General features: G+C 48.3%; 1 protein-coding gene across 2 annotated transcripts in view; it reads left to right on the top strand.

The window, feature by feature from the left end:
- PAPSS2 (3'-phosphoadenosine 5'-phosphosulfate synthase 2) overlaps positions 1-25,637 on the top strand; it is an 86,420-nt gene that overhangs the window by 39,179 nt on the left and 21,604 nt on the right. For both annotated transcript variants that reach the window (XM_075612905.1, XM_075612904.1), the window contains exons 2-6: positions 11,271-11,388; positions 16,930-17,165; positions 17,880-18,018; positions 23,443-23,561; positions 25,403-25,516. In XM_075612905.1, the coding sequence (XP_075469020.1) occupies positions 11,271-11,388; positions 16,930-17,165; positions 17,880-18,018; positions 23,443-23,561; positions 25,403-25,516 (726 nt within the window). The remainder of the gene's footprint in view (positions 1-11,270; positions 11,389-16,929; positions 17,166-17,879; positions 18,019-23,442; positions 23,562-25,402; positions 25,517-25,637) is intronic.

The raw sequence follows: 25,637 nt of genomic DNA, 5'->3' as shown, positions 1-25,637 counted from the left end.
GTCCGGGGCCCCCAGACCACCTCTCGACCTCGAGGCTAATAGGACCGATCGTGGGACCCTGGCTCTACGTTGTTGCCATATAAATTTTAATATATGGGCCTGGATATTCCTTAGTTCTGCTAGTGGAATAGGGACGGGGAGGGTCTGAAAAAAGTAGAGCAGGCGGGGTAGGATGTTCATTTTGGTGGATACTATCCTTCCGAACCAGGAGATCTGGTGGGATAGCCAGGACTCAAGATCTTTTAAGATCTGGCGGAAGAGGGGGGGGTAGTTAATTTGATACAGCGAGTTATATGAACTTGCTATTTTGATTCCGAGGTACTTGATGTGGGAGGTGTTCCATTTATATTTAAATTTCTGTTGTAGGGCTGACCATACGGGGTTCGGGAGGGAGATGCTAAGCGCCTCTGACTTGTCAGTATTGACTTTATAGTCTGATAGTTGGCCGAATTCGTCAAGGAGTTTTTCTAAGTTAGGGAGGGAGGTGAGGGGGTCTGACAGAGTGAGAATTATGTCGTCGGCGAACAGGGATATTTTGTATTCCCTGTCTCCGATTGGGATACCTTTAATAGTGGGTTCAGTTCGAATTCGGGCGGCCAGGGGCTCTATGGATAGGGCAAATAGTAAAGGGGAGAGCGGGCAGCCTTGTCTGGTGCCGTTTTGAATTTTTATTGGGTTGGAGCGGCCTCCTGGGAGTTTTAGTAGGGCTGTTGGATTAGTATAGAGGGCCTGGACGCCGGTAAGAAATGGTCCGGAGAAGCCGAATTGGCGCATCGTTTGGTCTAGATAGGACCATCTGATGCGGTCAAAGGCCTTCTCCGCGTCGAGACTTAGTATCAGGGCCTGGGATTGTTTGAGGTGCACGTGGTCTATAATATCAATAATTTTGCGGGTGTTGTCAGAGGCCTGTCTTCCTGACACAAATCCCACCTGGTCTATATGAATTAGCCTTGGGAGAATAGGATTCAGCCTGTTTGCTAGGATTTTGCTGAAAAGTTTGAGGTCAGAGTTTAGGAGGGATATTGGGCGGTAGCTGGCGCATTGAAGGGGGTCTCTACCCTCTTTATGAATAATAGCCAGATTGGCTGCTGACATAGTGTCTGGGATCTGTTGGTCTTGCATAAAAGAGTTGTACATTTCTAGGAGGTGGGGGGACAGGGGGCCTACAAATTTTTTATAGTACCCGTTGGAAAATCCGTCGGGTCCGGGTGTTTTAGCTAATTTAAGTGAGGATATCGCTTTTTTTAGTTCCTCTAGAGTTATTTTCTTGTTTAAGAACTCAAGTTCTTCTTGAGTGAGGGATGGGAGGTTGCATTTGGATAGATAGTCGGATGTATTTTTGGCGATATCTTTTGGCATGCTAGTTGGGTGTAGATTGTATAGATCTGTGTAGAACTCTGCGAACTCATTCGCGATGGTCCTTCTCGTTATAGGAGACTAGGCCGCTTTTAGTTCTGATCTTTGTGATCTGGGACTTTGTCCTCAAGCCTCTTAATTTGGAGGCCAGAAGTTTGTCCGCTTTGTTGCCCTATCCGTAGAACCGCTGTTTGGTCCATTTCAGGGCTCTCTCTACCTCGTCAAGTTGCAACACTTTTAGGTCGGATCTCGCTTTCTCAAGTGTTCTGAACACCTTTTTTGATAGGGATTGTTTGTGTGAGTGCTCTAGCGCTAGGATTTTATCTGTGAGTTCCTTCTGGGCTCTCTGTTAAGTTTCCTCTTGTAGGAGGCTATTGATATAAGTTCCCCTCTGATAGTGGCTTTGTGGGCCTCCCACAGAGTTGCTGCTGAGGGCACTGAACCTTTGTTTATTTGGAAGAAGGTGAACAGTTTTTGTTTCACTGTTTTGACTACTAGTGGGTCGTTGAGAAGCGAGTCGTCGAGTTCCAATTGTATGTTAAGGACTTGACGAAAGGTAGAGAGAGGGTGAGTACGATAGGGGCATGGTCGGACCACGTATTGGGCCTATTTCGGAGTGGGAGGATGCCTGGAGTACATTATTGGTGCCCAGAAAATAGTCGATCCTCGAGTAAGACTGATGGGGGGAGGATGAGTAGAAAGAATAGTCTCGCTGACCCACGTGCTGGGCTCGCCAAATATCCGTCAGAGAGTACTCCCCGAGGATATCTTGAAATTTTTGGGCTTTTGTCTGTAGTTGGATGGAATATGGGGCAGTGAGTTTGGCCTGATCTGTCTTGGGCTGGGTTAAGTACCATATTTACGTCTCCGACTAGGAGAAGGGAAAGAGAGCGTCGGTGGTTGGTCTGAGGGTGCTAAGGAGGTTCTGTAGGAATTGGGTTTGGTTGGCGTTTGGGGCGTAAAATATTTAGGATGGCTAAGGGGGGTGCCTGAAAGCGTACCTTGGAGGAGTATGTACCGTCCCTCGGGGTCCTTAGTTACTGTCGTCAGGGCAAATGGGGGTGTTGTTTTTAATCAGGACGGCCACCCTCTTTTCTTGCTGGGGGAGGAAGCGAAAAACGCCTGGGGGGTATACGTGTTTAAATGTGTTTGGTGGGTCTACATTGTTATAATGGGTTTCTTGGATACAAATTATATCCCCTTTAGTTTTTTTTAAATTCTTGAAGGGCTAGTTTGCGTTTGCGAACCGAATTAAGGCCTTTGACGTTCAGGGAAATAATTTTGATCGATGCCATCAGTGTGGGGGGGGGGTCTTAGGGGAAAGCCCCTGTCCCTGAATTGTTCCCATGTCAGGTGGTTCGTGCGTCTGTTTGGGACTGTGGGGGTAGTCTTTGTGGTCCCACAAGGGGGATTGGGTGGAGGTCGACGGGGGAAGGGTGGGGTGGTGGGGGAGAGGTGGGGGAGTGGGAGGACACAGAGGGCAAGAAAGAGAATGGGCTGTCTTGGAGCCCGAAAAAAGGTTCCTCTTGACATTTTGATGTCAAGGGAATGGGGAAAAAACAAAACCCACCTGGGAGAACTTTCGGGGCGTCACTCACGGACCGTAGCCAGAGAGAAGGGTCCAGCACCCCCACCTCATTGCTTATGGGGGGGGGGGGGGGTCCCTTGTAGGGGAGGGCACCTCTGGCTTATGGAGGCCTTACTCTCCTTTGGTTTTGGGCCATAGACAATCTTTTACATCTTTAGTAAACATTGTTGGGGAAGGGTGAGGGTGGGGGGTGGGTAGGGGGGGGGTAAGGGGGGGGTAAGGGAGGGGGGGGAGAGGGAGGGGGGAGGGTTGGGGGGGAGGGTTGGGGGGAGGGGGGGGTGGGGGGGGAGGGGGGAAGGGCAGTAGGGGTAGGGGTGGGGGGGGAGGGGGGGGGGAAGGGGGGGAGGGCGGAGGGGGTGGGGAGGGGGGAGGGGGGAGGGGCAGTGGGGGTAGGGGTGGGAGGAGGGGGGGAGGAGGGAGGGGGGAGGGAGGGGTGGGGGAGGGGGGAGGGAGGTAGGGTAGGGGGTGGGGGGGAGGGGGGGAGGGAGGGGGGGGGAGGGAGGTGGGAGGAGGGGGGAGGAAGGGGGGGGTGAGGGATAGGAGGGAGGGGATAGGGGGGGAGGGGGGGGAAGGGGGGGGGTAGAGGGCAAGGGTACACGGGGTAGGGGGGGGAGTGGGGAAGAGTTAGGGAGGGGGGGGGGGGAGGGTGGGAGCATATAGTATACACATAAATAGCATCTAGATTAAACAATGCTTTCGGGGGGAGTCCTCCTCCCAGTCCAAGATTTCTCTTGCACTTTGCTAGTATCAACTGCTCTTAGGATATACGATCAGACGGTAGTATATAGCAGTATAGATTGGGTTGACATAAGACATTTCTCCTCTGGGGGGAGGGGGGGAGCATATAGTATACATACATTTAGCAGCGAGTTTAAACCTTGCTCTCTGGGGGGGGGGTCCCAATCCTAGGCCAAGGTTTCCCTTGTACATTACTATTATCAGCTGCTCATTATATACACATTCAGACATTGGTATATAACAATACATGTTGGTTCGACATAAAACATTTCTCCTCTGGGGGGAGGGAGGGGGGGATAGGTGGGGGGGGGCGCCCTGGGGCAGGGGGGGGGAGCATACATTGTTCGTGTACTTAACATGGGATTTAAACAGTGCGTTCGGGAGGAATCTCAAACCTAGGCTGAGGAATCTCTTACAGAATGTAGTTTTCTTCTATTCAATCAGTAGTTGTTCATATATTGGCATATATCTATGCAAGCTGGATAAACATAGTATAGGTCTTCGTTTATGGTGGGAGGGGGGCAGGTGGGAGGGGGGCAGGTGAGGGGGGGGGGGGAGAGCTATCCGCGGCGGGGAGGGGGGCGGGAGGGAGATTTGGGGGGGTATCTTACATGGTGTTTAGTCTGGATATTGAGGGGGGGGGGGTTAGAAGGGGAGGGGGGGGAGGGGGGACATATTATGTATGTCCTTTTCTATTGTTTGGGGTTAGCCTCCGAGGGGGTCTTAGTTTTGGGTCGGGGCGATGGCAGGGGGTGTATAGTTGTAGCTTACTGAGATTTTTATGGTATGTCTACTGCTGTGGGGAGAGTTATAGTGTCTAGTGCTAGTCCGGATCAGTTCAGGGGGGGGGGGGGAGTGTATATATGGGGTGAAGGGGGGGGGGGGGTGGGGGGGGGACCGGGTGGTTCAAATTGGGACCATACAATTGTGGGTTCAGTTGGGAGCCATATAGATCTGAGGGAGAGCTTCAGTAGAGGTGCATAATTGAGACAAGACCTTGAAGGTATACATCTTTGTTTTGGCGGGGAGAGGGGGGGGGGTGTGGCTCGGGAGGGGTCGCGGTAGACTGGGGTAATAGGGATTCCATGGGGGATATCTGGGTACATCACTTTTATCGTAGGGAGAGAAGGAGAGAGAGGGGGGGGGGTGGGGGAGATTTCTGTTCATACAACCTGCCACTTGCGGGAGGGGGGGGGGGGATGCCTCTGGGAGCGGATCACGGGATGCAGTGTCCATAGATGAAGTCTCTGGTTCTGCTGACTTGGTTCACGGGAATCTTTAGGTTGGGGATCCGGTGCACCTCTTGTCCATCAGGAGCGCCGACCGGACGTGCTTGTGGAGGTGTGCAGCAGCCGGACCGCGTCTCCGGAGCTTGGGTCTCCATAGATGCAGCCCCGGGACGCGTGAGTGACGCGAGGGGGACTCGCCCCGCAGGGATCATTGCGGATGTCGTTTCCTCCCGCTGCTGTCCGAGACACCGCGGGAGGAGCCTCGGTTCCCCTCGGACTCAGGGGGGGGCGGAAAAGGTAAGTGGACATTTAGCGTATAGGGGGGTGGGGAGGGGGGGGCTGGGGGGGGGGGGGGAAGGGGGGTATGGGTGGGTTATGAGGAGATGGTGGCGGGGGGGGGGGGGAAGAGTGGTGGGGGAAAGGGGGGAGAAGAGGGGGGGGGTGGTGAGGGGTGAAGGAGGGGCTGGGGGGGGGTCGGGAAGGGGGGGATAGTTTCGTGGGGTGTAATCTAGGGGACCTTGTGGCCAAGGGGTTGTTTTATTCATTGAGGGTTCTTGTGTTGGGTATTTGCTGGTGTCTTTAGGGCCTCTGGTTCAGTGTAGGATGACTGTGGGGGCCTCTTGTGGTTTTCATGGGTCTTGCAGTTGGCTGGATCCTCAGGGTTCACCGGAGACGCTGACTCGCTAGTCTCTCCGATGTTCGGGGGACTTCTTGGGGGGTCATCTCCGGCGTCTCCTCAGTGCTGAGGCGGTTGCTCTTCTGCGGTGGGAGAGGGATCCCCAGCGCTTTCAGAAAGTCCTTAGCGCCTTCAGGGGTTGTTACTGTGTGGTGGCGGCCATTGCGGAGCACCACTAGTTTGAAGGGGAATCCCCATCGATACTTTACCCCCTGGTCCCTGAGATAGGAGGTAAGTGGGCGCAGCGCATTTCTTTTATTCATTGTTATTTGGGAGAGGTCGTTGTAGAGTTGGATTTGTACCCCATCCATGGTCACCGTTCTCAGTTCTCTGGCCGCTGTCATGATGCGGTCTTTAGCAGAGTATGCGTGCATTCTCAGCACCACATCTCTGTGCCGGTTTGGGTCCGATGATTTCTGGGCCAGGGCTCTGTGGGCACGGTCTGTGTGTAGGTCGTGATCTGATAGATCAGGGACGAGCTGCAGGAAGAGTCTGCGGAGGTATGGTTGGAGTTCTTCGTGGGTGATAGTTTCAGGGATATTTTTGAGGCGGATGTTCTGCCTCCGTTCCCTGTTCTCCATATCCTCTAGTTTGTCTTGTATGTGTCGGATCGCATCTCCGCATCTCAGAACCTCTTCGTGAGTCTCAGCCTGCTCGTTTGAGACTACCTCCATCTTTACTTCCAGATCTTCTGTCCGCTCCGTCAGTGCTTCCACTTCTGCTCGGATGGTTTGGAGGGCCTTTTCCGTGTCCTCCTGAACTCCTCTCCTCATTTTAATAATTAAAGCGTCAAAAAAATCTTTATTTAAGACGGGGGGTCTGAGTCAGTCGGGCTCTGTCGGCCGCTGCGCACCTCGTGTTCTGGTTCTTCACCGGCGCCATCTTGCTCCTCGGGGTTGATCTCAGCTAGGCGTTGGGCCGGAGGGAAGAACTTGGTGACGGGGCATTGGCTCTTTCTCTGCGGCTTCCCTGCCATCTCTCCAGAGTTTGTTCTCGGTGTGGGGACGATTTTCAGGGTTTTTGAGGTGTGGGATAAGCTTATTCTGGTGTCTGTATTGGTGAGGGCGCCGGGAGCTCTTCCACTAGCAGACCATCGGCTGTGACGTCACCGGAAGTCCACGCTGCAAAATACTTTTATACATTCATACATAGAAACATAGGAAAATATGCCTCTTGTAGCTTCAGGTCAGAAGCCAAAATGTTCTAGGGCGTGTCCTTGTCCAGTTTAAAAAACATTGTATTCTCATGCAAGTAACACTGTAGGTCTTCAGTCTATATGTCATTAAGTTCCATATTTACTAAGCGTTCGGTGCCATTCCATGAGACACCTTCCGACGTAGGAAGAGGTCTTTTCTAATGTGCTTGGTATATGTGCACTGCTTAGTATATGGTCCAAAATGTTTCATTTTATAGGGATTATTTGTAATTGAGAAAAAGTGCTAAATATTTTAGAAAATGTGTTTTTACGCTTACGCTATAATCAGTCATTTCCAACATTTTAATAATGGGGTAAGAGCTACAACTACTGTATATATGGAGATGTAACAGGGCCTTTCCCCTGTCGACAAGGCTTCCTAAATAAAGCCTGTTTTTAGCTGATGAGTCCAGCAGGGAGCTGGATAATTTCAACAGCAGTTAATTGACAAGTCTCTACCTGGCTCATCAAGCATACTTTAAACCCTACTGCACCGACTGCATGGGATCTATAGCACAGCGAGAATCTGTGCTGCCAGAGACATCCCAGGGGAAGAGAGGCTCTGTTAAAAGGACCACCGGCCCCTGGAACCCAACAGAGGGATCACCCCATAACACCACCACAGACACAGGACTAACATAGAGAGCATCCTGGCAACAGGTACCTCTCTTTGGACTGTCAACGGTTGGTAAGAGTCCTAGCCCTCCAGCCCCCAGATAAGGACTGCTGAATGTTAGTTAGTCCCCTACATGGGGCCTGGTTTTTGTTTCCGGCTCTCATTTTGTTTTGCTGATATGAAGCTGTTTTCTGTTTAGTTTCAAGCTGCTGACTAATAAGGCCTACGTTTATTTCTCCTAAACGTCTCCGGTGTTCTGTCCTCTGCGCACATCTCCGACAGGAGGCAATTTTAAGAGAGGTTATAATGTAAACATTGTATTGTAAAACAAACACAATGATACATGGAAATAAGTGTCCATAATGTGATCTTGTAAATACTGCTTGGGTTTGTACATAGTGTACCTTGTAAATACATCACTACACCTTGTAATTACTGCAGACTGTAAAGAGAAGTACGCGTACGGAATATGTAGTATGAAGTTAGGCGCATGTAGACTTGTAAATTAGTGCGCTAGCGACATTTCTGGGCCGTTCATTTGCGTGGACTATTAGAAATCGGGCAATACGCATGTTTAGCTATTTAGAAAGCTGGACAAGCAGACCTAGAAAATCCAACATAACGAACAGATGTATACATTTCCCCGAAGGACCTTAGCAATGACTTCATTTTCACCCTATGACCTCTGGGATGTTGGCTCATATCACAGAGATGTGGTTGTTGAATTTTGGTGTCAAGGTGTCGTCTCCATTTATTTTGGACTGGTGTAAAATAGGCTACAAACTATCTAAAATTCTCGGCCATTAGGTTGACCTGATTTATATCTTTCTTTGTTTAGTGCTAATCAATGCAGTAATCAGCGGATATTCTCTGATATTTGGTATTGGGCTTTTCTCGTTTCAGCTTTCATGCATAATAAATATGCTAATAATCTTATAAAGCAACCGTTAGAAATGAGAGAGAGAAGGTACATATTGTGGGACTACTTTTCTTGCAACTCCAAAATCTGTTTCTTATGCTTAATCCAGTAGAAGACGAAAGAAAACAGGCACATGAATAGTACAAATGACTACTTTACAGGCGTTCAGGATCTCACTGAGTTACATAGTAGACGAGGTTGAAAAAAATATATCAAGTATGCTAAAATGCTAATAGAATAACCTATGCTAAAATTAGACAACAGATTCTTTAACCTATATTTGTATTTACAGTATATTGGTCCAGAGGAAAGCAAACAAAAACCCCAGTGACATATCATCCAATGATATCTCATAAGGGAAAAATAATCTCCGTGTAAATCTTCCCCAGTCACAATGTATCGGAATAAAGAGAATATAACAAATGCTTTGCGCTGTAACATTTCGTGTTCCTCACTTTCGTGGTTATCTTGTGAATTCATACTTTTTGAGAAGCTAGGATGGGATTTTGAGTATGTTTCCATGTTCTGATAAACAATTTACATTAAGATTTAAAAAAAATTTTTTTTAACATATACACAGAGAACACCTAACGTTTAGAAGACCATAAGTTAGTTTTATTTTTTAGAGCTTGTATGTGACTGTTCCCGTTAAGATTTATTGCAGCCTTGTCCTACTGACACATTGACCGGGGAGTCCTCAAAGCACGATTCAACATATTGTACACAGTATATTGCCATTAAAGTAAATTGCAGTTCCTGCCGGATTGGATGCGATATCCTGCTTCGCGGTTCCTGCCGGATTGGATGCGATATCCTGCTTCGCGGTTCCTGTGGGATTGGATGCGATATCCTGCTTCGCGGTTCCTGTGGGATTGGATGCGATATCCTGCTTCGCGGTTCCTGTGGGATTGGATGAGATATCCTGCTTCGCGGTTCCTGTGGGATTGGATGCGATATCCTGCTTCGCGGTTCCTGTGGGATTGGATGCGATATCCTGCTTCGCGGTTCCTGTGGGATTGGATGCGATATCCTGTTTCGCGGTTCCTGTGGGATTGGATGCGATATCCTGCTTTGCGGTTTGATGACTTGCAGCCAGTGAAGGCTGGATCCGGCTTTTCATGGCTGTTCTGTTCCTCAAGGCAATGCTGGGGACTTTATTAAACACAGAGAACTACACACCGAGATAAGGAGAAAGCGAGAGGCTAGACAAGCAAAGGGCTGAAGAAGAAAAGAGGCGGACTGCAGAGATGATAACCTAGGGCAGCGGTGCGCAAACTGGGGGTGCGAGAATTTGTAGGTGGTGGTGCGGGTGGTTACAGAGGCCCCGCGCTCTTCCCCACGGCACTTAAATGAAATGCCGATGGAGGCGTGAGGCCTCTGTAACTCACTTACCGGCTCTCTGCGGGTCTTTGGCAACGCGACGCCGCGGGGTCATGTGACGTCTCACGTCGCCATGGCAATGCGCGTCAATTGAAGCGGCGGGGTGACATCACATGACCCGCGACGTCATTTGACGCTGAGTCTTTGGGAGAGGGGGGGGCAACAAACGCTGTGGCTCCCGGGCAGGGGGGTGCAGCTCAAGAAGTTTACGGCAATGCAATTATCTGAGCTGCCGATCGAGCCGATCTCCCGTAATCGGTGAAGATCCTGCGTCCCAGGGCCCGCAATGGGGCCGCCTATTTCAAAAGAGGAAGTGCTGTGGCTTCCTACGTGGTTGCTATAGCAACCCAAGGAAGCCTAATCCATTCAAACGTATTAGAAAGAGTGTGGGGGGGGGGGGGAGAAATGCAGTATTATCTAATATGAAAAACAGACAGTGTGCGGCACCCAGTGCTAAAATAACCCGTGTAACAAGTCACTAGCAATGAATTGCAAGTGCTGCTAATGCAACTCATGGAAAAACATCATTGAATGTAGCGGAAACGCTTGTACTACACAAATACTACTAATACTACTAGTACTACTAAAACTAGTAATACTACACAAATACTACTAATACTACTAAAACTACACAACTGATTTATTTATAGAGAAGTTCCTAGCAATTAGACTGGGACAACATGATAGAGTGGGCCTGGTCCCCATTGGAAAGTGCAGCGGTGGCAATTATTACTCGGTTATAGGGCAGGAGTGGTAGGGGGGATTGTGGGTAGGTGGCAGGTTCTGCCACTCACCTCGTGTAGGAAAAAAATGGAGAAGTTGGAAAGATATTGGAATTGCATACATACATACATACATACATACATACATACACACAGATACATACATACATACATACATACATACACACAGATACATACATACATACATACATACATACATACATACATACATACATACATATTATGCCTTGTGTTTTGTTCAAGCTTGGTAGGCAGTTGTTTCAGGAAACAGACTGTGCCCATAAATATTATGTTGGACATACTGCCCGGTTAGTAATCGGTGTTCGGCCGTGTAGTGGTAACTTCTCTCCCTAGATGGAGTGAGGCTTTGTGGGTGCTGTTTCAGTCGACCGACAGCAGTAACAAGGGGTCACAAGTCACAGCAACACTGGGGGATCCTGACATGGTACGGGCCAGTCTGGGGTCAAGTTATAATTTGTGTTGTACTATTAATAAAAGCTGAGACCTTATTCCTCCAGCATTATGTCTGCTGACTTTGTTCCTCAGTAGGGGCCTATTGGCCTACCCCAGTCAAAGATTTTGGATGAAATGCTGCTTCAGAAAGCTTGTCATTGAATTTAACTTCTCATTGGCACTAAATAAAAATTGCATACTGTGTGTGGTAGGTTGCATGGGTTTGGGGACTTCCATAGGAATTGCTTCGAAGTATCTCCGTCCAGCACAAGTAGAGGAACAGTGGTACCTAATTTTTTTTTACGTGCAAAATGTTGGAGGGTCTGATATTGTGGCAAACATCTAACCAACATTTCATTATCTTTTTTTCTACCCAGAGCCAAGTGCCAAAGTCCACAAATGTGGTGTATCAGTCCCACCACGTGAGCAGGAGTAAGCGAGGGCAAGTTGTTGGCACGAGAGGGGGCTTCCGAGGCTGCACAGTTTGGCTCACAGGTATGGCATTTTGCTCTTACATAGAAGCTGATTAATCAGAGGACTTGGGTGTGTGTTCTGTGTACTTTCTTATCCAAGTTAGGCAATGCAGCAAGCTGAAGCTATATGGAATCCGTGAATTTTCACCATCATGTTCATTACCAGCAACTGCATATCTGCACTGTATGAGGATTTGGAGCAGGCTCTTCAACTAGTTCTCCAAAGTGGCCAGATTAGAAAACATTTAGAAGGGCCCCAAGCTTATTGTAATGTCATTTTAGTTACATTTAAAGACTTCAAAATTGTTATAGCCAATATTTTGCAACCATTTACAACACCCGTACCGTTATATATTTACATTAATAGGAATTTTATTTTATATAGCGCTTTTCTACTAATGGGCCTCAAAACGCTTCACAATTACAGTATAGAGCGCGGTACGCAGCACTTGGGGATTTTTGCAGACACTGTCCCTGCCCAGACGAGTTTACAGGATTTTGGTGCCTGAGGTCACAAGGAGATGACACCGGGAATAGAATCTGATTTCCCTGATTCAAACTCTGTCATTGTTTGCAGAGTCCGGGTTGCACACTGAGCCATTGCTCACATAACCTTAACTTACAAGTGAGTTCCAGTGTGAAAAACGTCACTCGGCTGCCTAAGCAGTTAGTATGAAATTAGCAGGAGCAGAGCGTGCCAGGGCCACATCAAGGCCTTTGGTGGGCTGCATTTGGCCGCTGGTCCCCAGTTGAAGAGACCTGATTTAGAGCCTGGAATTAGTTCAGGAAACCTACGTGAAACATGGATATTATTTTCTCGTCGCTGTAGATTGTGCGAGGGCTTATAGGGGGTAAGCAAAGAAACCGATAAGATCACAACTTGTTTTGAGGGACTATTTGGCTTCCTGCTTTATCCCTCTTTGGTGGATATAGAGCTTAGCAAATGCTCCTGCTAGGTAAAATACGGAAGAAGAAAAAGGGGAGGGAGCTGGATTCAAAGACTGGAGCGAGTATAGGACATACGTGAAAACGAGAGGTAACTCAATGTATTATTTCATGGTAAAACATTTTATAAATAAACTAGCTGAGAGACTCGGCGTTGCCCGGGATATAATGTTCCCGCTCCTCTCTCTCTCCTCCCCCCTCCTTCTCTTCCGGTGTCTCCCCCCTCCCTCTCTCCCCCCCTCCCCTCTCTCTCTCTTCCCCCCTCCCCCCTCTCTCTTCCCCTGTCTCCCCACTCCCTCTCTCTCTCTCTCTTCCTCCCTCCCCCTCTCTCTCTTCCTCCCTCGCCCTCTCTCTCTTTTCCCCCCTTTCTCTTCCCCTGTCTACCCCCTCCCTCTCTCTCTTCCCCTGTCTCCCCCCTCTCTGTTTATCCCCCGTTCACATCAATCCAGCCCCCTCTCCCCCTCCTCCCAGTTACAGGTCCGGTCCTCCGCCCCCCTTTACAGCTCCGTTCCCCCCCCCCCTTACAGCTTCATGCAGTGTGTGTGGTGCGTCAGTCAGTGTGTGTGTGCGTCAGTCAGTGTGTGTGTGCGTCAGTCAGTGTGTGTGTGCGTCAGTCAGTCTGTGTGTGTGCGCGTCAGTCAGTGTGTGTGCGTCAGTCTGTATGTGTGTGTGTGCGTCAGTCTGTGTCTGTGTGTGTGCGCGTCAGTCACTGTGTGTGTGTGTGTGTGTATGCGCGTCAGTCAGTGTGTGTGTGAACGTGCGCGTCAGTCAGTGTGTGTGTGTGTGTGTGCGCGTGCGCATCAGTCAGTGTGTGTGTGTGCGCGTGCACATCAGTCAGTGTGTGTGTGTGCGCGGGTCAGTCAGTGTGTGTGCGCGCGTCACTCGGTGTGTGCGCGGCAGGCACTGTGTGTGCGCGGCAGTCGATGTGTTTGTGTGTGTGTGTATGTGCGTCAGTCAGTGTGTCTGTGTGCGCGTCAGTCAGTGTGTGTCAGCCAGTCAGTGTGTGTGTGTCAGGCAGTCAGTGTGTGTGTGCCACCGTCAGTGTGTGTGTGCCACCGTCAGTGTGTGCATCAGTCAGGTGGTGTGTGCGCGCGCGCGCGTCAGTCTGTGTGTGTGTGTGCACGTCCGTCAGTGTGTGTGCGCGCCAGTCAGTGTGTGTGCGCGGCAGGCAGTGTGTGTGCGTCAGTCGATGTGTTTGTGTGTGTGTGCGCGCGTCCGGGTGTGTGTGTGTGTGCGTCAGGCAGTGTGTGGCAGGCAGTGTATGTGTCAGTCAGTCAGTGTGTGTGTGCCTCAGTCAGGGTGTGTGCGTGTGCGAGCGTGGCAATCAGTCAGTGTGTGAGTCAGTCAGTGTGTGTGTGTGTGTGTGTGCGGCAGTCAGTGTGTCTGTGTGCGCGGCTGTGTGTGTGTGTGTGTGTGTGTGTGTGTGTGCATGCGTCAGGCAGTGTGTGTCAGCCACTCAGTGTGTGTGTGCGCGTGCGTCAGGCAGTGTGTGTCAGCCACTCAGTCTGTGTGGCAGGCAGTGTGTGTGTGCGTCAGTCAGGGTGTGTGTGCGCGCGCGTGGCAGGCAGTCAGTGTGTGTGTGTGTGTGTGTGTGCGGCAGTCAGTGTGTCTGTGTGCGCGGCAGTGAGTGTTTGTTCGGCAGTGTGTGTGTGTGTGTGTGTGTGTGTGTGTGCGCGTGCGTCAGGCAGTGTGTGTCAGCCACTCAGTGTGTGTGGCAGGCAGTGTATGTGTCAGTCAGTCAGTGTGTGCGCGCGTGGCAGGCAGTCAGTGTGTGTGTGTGTCAGTGTGTGTGTGTCAGTGTGTGTCCGTGCGTCAGTCAGTGTGTGTGTGTGTGCGTCAGTCGGGGTGTGTGTGTTTGTGTGCGCGTGGCAGGCAGTCAGTGTGTGTCAGTCAGTCAGGGTGTGCGTGCGTGCGTCAGTCAGGGTGTGCGTGCGTGCATCAGTCAGGGGGTGTGTGCGTGCGTCAGTCAGGGGGTGTGTGTGTGCGCGTGGCAGGCAGTCGCTGTGTGTGTGCGCGTCAGTCAATGTGTGTGGGTGTGGGTGTGCGTGTGTGCGCGTCAGTAAGGGGTTGTGTGTGTGCGCGTTGCAGTCAGTGTGTGTGCCTCAAACACTGTGTGTGTTTGTGCGTCAGTCAGTGGGTGTGTGTGCGTGCGCGTCAGTCTGTGTTCGTGTGTCAGTCAGCCTGTGTTCGTGTGTCAGTCAGTTTGTTGTTGTGTGCCCACCCCCCCTGCTGATACCTGCTGGCGCCCCCCTGGCACTCCCGGCCCGGCCGCAGGGGGAGGGGTTTGTGGGGTGGTGGTGATACCTGCTTGCGCTCCGGGCTGGACGCGGGGGGGGGGAGGGAATGGTAGTGGTACCTGCTAGCGCCCCCCGGCGCGCCTGGCCGCAGTGGGGGGGGGAAATGGTGGTGGTACCTGCTGGCGTCCCCCGGCTTCCCGGCCCAGCCGCGGGGGGCGGAGGGGGGGGGGTACCTGCTTGCTGGTGCTCCCGGTGGTAATACGGGGCCCGAGGAGAAGAGCCGTGTGGGCAGGCGGCGGCGTGTGAGAGACGGCGGCGTCGGTTACTCGGCGGTAGGCGGCGTGAGTTTGGTGGGCGGAAGGCTGGGGTTTGCGGTGAGGGGGGGCAGGGTGTGTGGGGAGAGGTGAGGAGGCGGCACCGAGGAGCGGGCAGCGTGAGTAGCTGTGTCGGCGGCGGGTGAGTGTGACCAATGAGGCGTGCGGGGCGAGGCTGGTTCATGGACTAATCTGATTGGCCAGAGGGTGAGTGACAGGCCAACTGACCAATCAGATTGCCCCTATACACAGCCAACATACAACGTTTTCAAAAATATATATATATAGATAATAGGAAGGGCAGGTAAAATGGGATTAATTATAGGCTGCTAGATAGGAACTAGTTCTAATATTTCTATGAAATGCCATGTTAACAAACGAGAGCTGAAAGTAAGATTAACCTCTTAATGGCCTGCACAAATCAATAGTGACTGTCTTTAGACACACCCACCGCTTGCAGTACTTCTGAGGCTCCCAATACGTCCAATAATGTTGTGGCTATCACTGACCCCAATACCATAGAAACTTCCTGGTGGCCACTTGGCTGCTTAGCAGATACGTACGGGTTTGGCCAAAATTTTCAAGCAAAAAGGCCAGCTCGGTTTCAGTGGCTATAGAATAAACCCCTGTGCTGAAGCAGGGATATCCTCAAAACCTGACCTGCTGGGGCGTCTTGAGGACTAGAGTCGACAACCCCTGCATTAACCTTTTCTATTGTCAAAGGGAGCATGCAATGCAATGTTTTGCAATGTATTCGTGGCCCCTCTGGCAATGAAGGAGTTAAATCCCATTCGTCCTGTTTTTTTTTAGCAGCTTTCACCTTATTTTTTATTTTATTTTTTCATTCACATTACACAAAGATTTAGGGTTGCAGGCGGCTTCTCCAAAAATACTGGACACAATGGTGAAAGGTGCGACACACCCAAAGTCGGCGGGGAGGTGTGTTATTTATAAATGATCTGACGCTTACGTAATTTTTTCCCCCAAATTTTACTCCCACGCATGCAGAAATTTTGTACCATTTCATAAAAAAAAATTCTGGCGAAAGAGGGGCCCCCCCCAGAATTGTTTCTACGAAATAGAATATGAAATGGTGCAAATTAGTGCATACCTGGAGAGATATGTGGAAAAAATTACACTCAGTTCATTTATAAATAACATACCCCCCCCCTCCCCTCATTATCTCACTCCCTCATTATTTCTCACCCCGTCCTCATTATCTTCCCACCTCTCATTTTCTCTCCCATCACACTCCACAGGAGGCGGTCAGGTCACTATGTCCAGAGAGGTAATAGCTGACACATACATGTCCGGTATTACCGCTAAAAAAATGTTTTTGGACAGCGCAGTCTGGTTCAATATCACCTGGCAGCCCTAAATGGATTCTGAAATTCACCAGTATATTTCTTATTTTTTTTTAAGAAAAATCCAATTTTTTGAACAAAAATTGCTCTGTGTCTACCGTAGTTTTAAGTCTGATTGCATTTGTTTAAAGCGGCAGTTCAGTCAATATCCTGCATGTGTGTTTTTTTTAATAAATCAGTTCTGTAGTAAGAAAAAATACTTTTAGCATTTTCTGTTTTTAAAAAAACAACTTTGAAAGACCAATTTTCTTGTATTCTATTTTAACAGCCATTTGCTAAGGCACTGCCCCTTCATGTCCTGTCACAAGCCCTGGCACACCCCTTTTTCAGCCCTGCCCTCCCTCTTGCACATGTCAGTGCAGGAGTGCTCATGAATATTCATGAGCTTCCACTGAGAGACAGAAGCAGAAGAAAAACAGATCCCTTCACTAATTATGTCACCAAATTTCGACCTATCAATACATGGAGAACGAATTGACCTGCAGCTATACAGTTATTTAGGTAATTAGAGATTGCCCACATGAAACTATTGAAGTAAAAAAATAAATTAAAAAAAAAAAAAAAAAAAGACTGAACTGCAGCTTTAAGTAAGACCGTTGTTGCGTGAAGTTGATATTAAATCGAACGGATTGCATCTTTTAAATGGCGGTCTTTTTGTTGAATGTTCTTGTTTAATAATTGTCTGCACTCTGCGCTGTCGCAGGTCTGTCCGGGGCTGGTAAGACCACCCTGGGCTTTGCGCTGGAAGAGTACCTGGTAGCACACGCCATCCCTTGCTACTCCCTTGACGGCGATAACATTCGCCACGGCCTGAACAAGAACTTGGGCTTCACTTCGGTGGACCGAGAGGAGAACATCCGCCGTATCGCCGAGGTTGCAAAGCTCTTTGCAGATGCCGGTCTGGTTTGCATCACGAGTTTCATCTCTCCGTATGAAAAGGTAAAGTATTCATTTTTGTTCTGTGTGGAAAGCACCCAACGTCTTTCTAGCAAATAGATGGAGAAGGTCCTGTAAGGGGAGCTTGGCTTTTGTGGCGACATCCCACACGGGACCAATTTAAACTAATGACAGTGAGATGTTCTGTAGATGAAAACTACGGGATTGATGCCTTTAACCCTTCACGGTTACAGGCCCATATGTTGCTCTGGCAGCAGTGGGGTTCAAAAATCAAACAAGTATTTTTACATTACTTTAATGTATCTTATATTAATACAGTCAGCAAAACACCACTGAGAAAGAGGTGAGATCTTCCCAAAAGGACACTCAAAAAGGTGTCTATAAAAATACCAAACAACTGTATTTATCCATATACCGACGCATACATTTCTTAATAACATATAAAAACACAAAGTGCTAGGACTGACAATCCCACAAATTACATAACCTCATATGGTATCATTCATAAGTCTGTTAGCAGAGTGTATGCGCAAAATGGGAAACCAAATGGATCCACTAATGAAGAGTACCAGAGTGCTGAGAGGCTACACAAAAAACACAGTGCTGAAAATGTTGAGTGGTTCAATTTATTGTAGTTTTGGGAGTAGCTTTTTGTTGTTGTTGAATTAATTAATATACATACATTGGCTCTGCTAAGCTTTCTTACATACAGTAATAACAAGTCCGATGTGCAATATTTATTGTTTGTATTAACAGGATCGCCAGGAAGCACGTAAAGTTCATGATCTTGCCGGGCTCCCGTTTTTTGAGGTCTTTGTGGATGCCCCTTTGGATATCTGTGAAAGCAGAGATGTGAAGGGCTTATACAAAAAGGCTAGAGCAGGAGAAATCAAAGGTGGGTTATATGGATGACTTGTTACCTGCTTTGCCTGTGTCTCCATGCAATGCTGAGCACAAAAATGAGCTACACTGAAGGGCTAAGGTGGAAAATAAAGGATATTATTAATTCAAGGGGCAATTTCTCCTAGGACCAAAATACACTCATTCCAGTGAGGGTCTCATCTGGGTAATTGGTACGTTGTTTATCCAAATCTGACATCTCTAAGTATTTTCTATGTGTTTTTTAAAGTTGGGCTTGGAAGGGGTTTCATTTCCTCCCTTCTGTGGGACGTCACTGTGTGATCAGCAAGTGATTGTACAGTCAGTACCCCCTCTCACCTCGCCCCACTTGATTGGTTATCTGATAAGGACAGGGTACAGAAATCACTTGATTTGGTTATCTGATAAGGACAGGGTACAGAAAACACTTGATTTGGTTATCTGATAAGGACAGGGTACAGAAATCACTTGATTTGGTTATCTGATAAGGACAGGGTACAGAAATCACTTGATTTGGTTATCTGATAAGGACAGGGTACAGAAATCACTTGATTGGTTATCTGATAAGGACAGGGTACAGAAATCACTTGATTTGGTTATCTGATAAGGACAGGGTACAGAAATCACTTGATTGACAAACATTTCTCATCCAGATGCCCCAATAAGTTTCAACTGGCCGTCTATGTGGGATTGAACCTTTCACCCTTTGAATACCCCAAGGTGTAGTCAGTACGTCACGCTCGAGGCTTAGATCCCATGGAGCGCAGGACGCGCTCTGCAGTAAAGGGACATGGACGAGTACGCCTCTTTGGTTTCCGGATCAAGGGCCACCGCGGTCATGTGACCACTGCTTTGTTCCGGAGGGGCTGTGGCATTCTGGTGCTGGGGCCCCTCTGGCACTCAAAGGGTTAAAGGGGCAATCCCTCCTGGGAGCAAAGTTTAATGGGCCAAATCAAGGTGATTGATGCGTTTTGTACCAAAATCTGACACCTATTTTTTTTTTTTTTAATGATTTTAGACAAAGTTTGTTTGTTCACATGTTGAGCTGAGCCTTGGATGGGGTTTGTTTTTATCTGGATAATCCCTTTTGCTTAATATCACTGTATGTTCAAGAATAGTTTCCACAGCCAGAGTCCTTATCTCTCCAAATTGCACTTATCTTCGTTGGCTCTTTAAGGGGTTAGAGGCTGGCACAGAAACACATACTGCTGGAAATCGGGCACATATTAGCCAGTAGGTTTATTGCTCTGTGGATGTTCCAGTGAAATTCCTGCACAGATAAAGATCATTCCATCTCCAGCTTCTCTCTCTTAACACACCCTCCCTGAGGTGGCAATTCTTTGGCGGTAGCCATGGCCACCAACAGGGTGGGAGAGCCGGGACAAGTTTCCCGGGCCCAGCGTCTGCGTAGTCCCGCGTTGCTGGAACTTCTGCGTCTAGCGGCCGGGCCTCTGGTTGCTGCCGGGCCCTGGCTCTCCCCAGCTCCAGTGGGCCTCTCCCTTGCGCTGGGCCTCTCTTTCACCGGTGCCCAGTTTCCCGGTGCACACCCCGGCGGGGGAGAGAGGACTGGTGCGATGGTGAGATGCAGGCCTGGCAGGAGGCCCGCAACCGCTAGGGACAGCTGAGGCACCAGCGGCCTGAAACCACCAGTATAGTAAGTGTATATTTGTATTTTGTGTGTGTGTAAGGGGGGGTCTGTAGTTTGTTTGCGGGAGGGGGTATTGTGAGGGGTAATTATTGTGGGGGGGATGTGCGTGGCTTGGGGAAGATTGATGGAGCGGGATTGAGTGAGAGGGAGGTAATTAAGTGATAGCGGAGGGAGGGTGAGAGGAGGGAGGTGGGGTAGTGAGAGTGGCAGGAGGGACGAGGGGGGAAGAGTGAGAGAAATACATGGGGCAAATAGAGGAGGTTGCTTGCGAGGAGGTGTGAAAGTGGAGAGGGGGGCTCGCAAGTCTGCTGACATGGGGGGGGTTATCGAAACTCTCTAATCCTGGGCCCTCGGGAATTTGTTGGCGGCCTTGGCAGTAGCCAAAGGGTGCATACTGTTTGCTGCTATTTGTACACCGCACCTGCCAAAATCCCGGAGCTTTAAACACTACAGCTTCATGTTAAGTAATGACTTCAGCCCCCTCCCCTTCCAGCTTTGAACTACTGTTACCTTGCTCTCCCTTATTTACCTCGGCTCTCTCACTTGCACTTTTGCTTTTATGACTAGCTCCCACATTTTCCCTCCTAAATCCCACTTCTTAATTTCCCATTCTCTACTGACCTCTTCCACATTTTGCAGCCATCTACTTTATTTGCTTCCCACCTCACATCCCCATTTTGTATCCATCTATCTATCTATCTATCTATCTATCTATCTATCTATCTATCTATCTATCTATCTATCTATCTATCTATGTATGTCTTTATTATATATTACTGTGCATAGCTCTTCACAGCAGTGATACACATGACAATCATATAAATAACAAATAGCACATAATGGGAATAAGAGCTTCAGACATAAAAGTAACATTTAGGGAAAGGAGTCCCTGCTCCGAAGAGCTTACAATCTAATTGGTCGGTAGGAAGAACGTACAGAGACAGTTGGGGGGCGTTCTGGTAAGTGCGGCTGCAAGGGGCCAAGGTTTATATATGGGGTCTTCCAGGTAAGGGGAGCGCATAGAAAACCTTGCGGTACATATGTGGAATAAAAATACAAATAATGGTGTAGTGAATAATCAAAAGGTGAACGCCTAACTAAAAAAGACATATATACAAATAGCACTTCATATCACCATTAGTATAAAAATAGCATAAAGCTATATAAAAAATGTATAATAATAAAAAAAAGGGTTATTTAAACAATTGTATTATACTAAAAAGCCCCATTATCGATATCCACATTAAGGTTTTTCGGCACTAAAGTCTGCATCTTGTGGATCCAAAAAGTTTCTCTTTTGGCCAGATCGTTGAGTCTGTTGTCGCCCCTCCAATTTTTACATGTTCGATACCTTTAAAAGTGAAAAATTTGGGATTTTTTTTCCTCTGCCCCCATTTATACATCAGGCCTCATCCCCAAATATCTCCCTAAACACCCCCTACTTCCTGTCCATGACATCTGCCTCTCCTCCTGCCTTATTACCCCCTCTCACTCCCGCCTACAAGACGTCTCCCGTGCTGCCCCCTCTCTGGAATTCCCTGCCACGCACCATCAGACCTCAGCTTTCAGACATTTAAAAACTCCCCCTTTCTACCCCTAACACCCAAGTCCCCTCTGTAGCCCTACTGGCACCAGCTGTGTGGCTGGACCAAACTGCATGCTATCTAATATCCACACTCTCAGACCTTAATGTGATCAGCTGACCGGCAGGACCAAACTCCACCCTGAGGCACACTCCACCCTGAGGCACACTCCACCCTGAGGCACACTCCATCCTGAGGCACACTCCACCCTGAGGCACACTCCACCCTGAGGCACACTCCATCCTGAGGCACACTCCACCCTGAGGCACACTCCACCCTCAGGCACACTCCATCCTGAGGCACACTAAACCCTGAGGCACACTCCATCCCACAATGAGCAGCCACTTTCCCTTTTGTTCCAGCATTGCCCCTTACTCCATGTAGAGTGTAAATGCTCACAAGCAGGACCCTCGTTACCTTCTGTATGTTTGTGCAGGTTTGTCCTTATCTGTACGTCATTCTGTTTATGTAATTTACATCTCTTTGTACCCCGCCACAGAATATGTTGGCGCTTTACAAATAAACAAGAATAGTAATCTCTGATAAGCACACGGGTGCTGTGGGTATAGAAAACAAATGATGGACAAACTCTCCCCATTCAGAGGATCCCAGGAAAGGCAGCGTGTACTTTATTTCCCGTGATTATGCTTTTACCCGGGTTAGATTTTGTTTTTTAAGGAAGTCTTATTTAGTTTAATAAGTCTGCATATTTTGGGTTCATTTTCCCTAATTCAGAGTATCAAGTAAAGGGTAAGACAGGGGTGCGCAAACTTTTCCCCGTGCGCACCCCTGCCTGCTCTCCTCGGCGCCTCGCACCCCCAGCCCTGCTGGGCCCCGGCGTCAAATGACGCGCGGGGTCATGTGACAGCACGTTGCCATGGTCACGTGACCCCACAGCGTCATTTGATGCCGGGTTACCATGACGACGCGTCAAGGGAAGGTAAGAGTATTATAGCGGCCTCGCGCGGTCCCCCGGCATTTCATTTAAGACCTCTATAACTGCGGCGCCCCCCCAGTCTGCGCGCCCCCCCAGTCTGCGTGCCCCCCCAGTCTGCGTGCCCCCCCAGTCTGCGTGCCCCCCCAGTCTGCGTGCCCCCCCAGTCTGCGCGCCCCCCCAGTCTGCGCGCCCCCCCAGTCTGCGCGCCCCCCCAGTCTGCGCGCCCCCCCAGTCTGCGCGCCCCCCCAGTCTGCGCGCCCCCCCAGTCTGCGCGCCCCTGGGGTAAGACATATTACTTAACAAGGGATTTTTCACACGCAAGTTTATGTGGCTTAATTAAAGATCGTTGTGAAATAAAGTGTTCAGTTATCCATCTTCTGCAATTCTTCATGCTGGAGGCGAGCTAAACACACTTCTTTGTTTTGGTGATGTTGCTCCTGTTTTGCGTGCTCTGGCTCAGGTTATACTCGCCTGTAATGTTGATTTTATTTTTTTAATGTATAACACATTTTGCCATTTTCTCTTATAGGAAATAGTTGATTTCATGTCTGCGAATTAAAATCACGAGGGATGTGAGGCACATTTTATATGTTCAGAGGAGCCCTTTGTTTTTCTGTGTTTTCTCAAACTTGTCTCTGGAAGGGTTGCATCTGTAATCCGGTTTACGCGGTAACGTTCATAAATCCAAAGTCGCTGTCCCGGGGGCCGGTAAAACGGAACCCTTCCGCTGCTGAGACATGTGCAACGCCCTGCATTGCAGGGAAAGGGTTAAACTGCGACCCGAGTACTTTATATTAAGGTTTTCATGAATCCCCATACATTTTCAGAGGGATAGTTACCCAGTCGTAGGTTAGATAAAAAGCAACCACCAGGTTGTCGTCCCCCTTTTAATAATAGCATGTTCTTGTATAGCGCTGCTAATTGTACGCAGTGCTTTACAGAGACATTTTGCAGGCTTACAATCTATGTTTATGGTGCCTGAGGCACAGGGAGATAAAGTGACTTGCCCAAGGTCACAAGGAGCCGACACCAGGAATTGAACCAGGTTCTCCTGCAGCAATCTCAGTGTCAGTCAGTGTCTTTACTCACTGAGCCGCTCCTTCTCCACAAAAGAGAACCGCTCACACAGATGACCTTCAAGTGTCCTTTAAAATCTGAACGCCCTAATCTCTGTGCACAATGAACACAAATTTAAAGCACTCTAACTGTTCAATAATGTTTTACTTTACTATTCATACAGTATTTACTTTACTATTCATATTTACTTTATAGGATTCACAGGAATTGACTCTGGATATGAGAAGCCGGTTGCCTCTGAACTCGTGCTGAAGACCAATCTCCACAGTGTGAATGACTGTATCCAGCAGATAGTGGATCTGTTAGAGAAACAGGTATGATAAACGTGCAGATTGTTATATAAAGAGATGCGCACACGTTTTGCGTTAGTGAACGTGGCAAATTTCAGCCCTTTTGCTTTGACCCAAAAGTTCTCTTAACGCTGAAAGTCCATGAGCATTGCATGTTCCCCTCCGGATTATTACCTTTGCATTCGTAATTCCATCAACTGCTACTTCGCCATAAAAAAAAAAAACGAAATAGCTAATTTAAAAAAAGTAAGATGTTTTGCTATAACTTTTCCCCAAAAAATTCTATTTAATTTCCGCTGATTTTTAGAAATCTTTGGAAAAGAAGTAATAGGATTGAAGTTACGTAGTGTAGATACAGGCAAATTGTTAATGCATGCTGTTTTTCTTTTGTGTATACTATGCTGCTTTTCTTGGTAAAAGATATAAAGGGGACGTACAGGGTGTCCACACTAAAAGAGGCACGGACATGATGAAAGTAAATACGGGGGGCCTCTCAGTGTGCACACCCTGTATAATTAGTACAAGATGAGATTGAACTTGGTCAAGAAAAACAAATAAATGAACCATTTCCGGGTAATTAAATCTTTCTAAAGAATAAAATAACACGGATGCATTGTTTTTAAAAATAAAATGCCAGATGTGGGAGACTGCCATGTTAATATGCATTGTGAGTGTTACTGTGTTTCTATCTTGGATGTAATAATGAGCTTGTATTTCCATCAGGGAATTAAGATCCTTGTGTGTGGTCACGACTGCGCGCACTAAGGCATGCGTGCCACACACCACAGCCCTCTATTGGACAGGCCCCAGTGGCTGTGTGTGTGTGGGCGCACAAAGTGCTGTGACACACACGCTAGCAGGGAAGACAAGCTGTTGTCTTCCCGTGCAGCGACGCGGTCACATGGTTGGCGCGCAGCCAATAGCAGGGCCGTCATGTCCCCACCCCCGCGCTCCCCTACAGACCGCCGATCGCAGCTGTAGTCTCTACACGTGCTGCCATTGTTGCGTGCACTGGGAGGACTGGGGCCGTAGCCTAAGAGCAAGACCTGAGAAATACATGCTGGTATCTCAACCCCAACTAAGCAACTTGTGTATTGTAACTATATTTTGTGTATTGTGGGTCAGTGGTTGAAAATACTTGGAGACTCCTATCCCAGGAGAAGGGGCTGAGCTCTTGAAGATTTGCTGTCGGCTACCAAGTAACCTCAATGGGATTCCAATGTTATTGTGAAATGTGCAAAACAAACTTTGGAAGGCAAAGTCCAGTATTAAGACAGTCACTGTTTTATAACCTGTAAGTCTCGTCTGGAGTATTTTGTTGCAGTTCATCAAAAAATAGTACCAATAACCCGCATAGTTTTCATTACTTACCTGATTACCTTGTTGCTTCTTTTCAATGAATTTTACATTTGTACCAGTTTCATCTAATTTACTTGAATTGATTAAATACATCAAACTCTAGCTAATGATCCTGTTAATCCAAGCAAAAGGATTAGTATTAAGGGGATCATGATTAATTGTTGGACGGTTACTGACACTGCGTTAATCAGTGCAAGGAGGGGTATATAATCTATACTGCATATGCCAAGTGGTCAAAATTATGAAAAGACAACATCCTTCTTTAATAAGCTCTGGGACAGCTGCTCCATCCCGGCACAGAGTTTCGTCCCATTCACTTGCATAGAGCTGATCTCTCCTACAGCACGAGGAGCTAATATTAAATAAGGCCCGAGGAATGTGGAGATCTCTATGTCCATTATTTGGGATAGTAGCTTAGCATTTGGCCTCAATCACGTTTCTGTATGTAACTTAATGTATGAATCTCCTCTAAATCTATGTTGACGGTGTGTCTCTGTTCTTCGCAGTCCATTGTCCCATACGCTGCTATAAAAGACATCCACGAGCTGTTTGTGCCTGAGAACAAGTTGAACCTTGTCCGAGATGAAGCTGAAACTTTGCCTGCATTTGAGATCACTGAGGTACATTATCTTGCGTGGTACTTATTAGACTACTTCTGTGTTTATTTACCTTGGAGTACATATGTCTATTGAGGATATCCCTGGGTCTTCCAGCCGGTGTCCCAGAAGTACACTTGTCATT

Source organism: Ascaphus truei, chromosome 8 (genome assembly GCF_040206685.1).
Source record: "Ascaphus truei isolate aAscTru1 chromosome 8, aAscTru1.hap1, whole genome shotgun sequence".
NCBI lineage: Eukaryota > Metazoa > Chordata > Amphibia > Anura > Ascaphidae > Ascaphus > Ascaphus truei.
The sequence above is the reverse complement of the archived record's forward strand: the minus strand, read 5'-3'. Positions and strand labels throughout refer to the sequence as shown.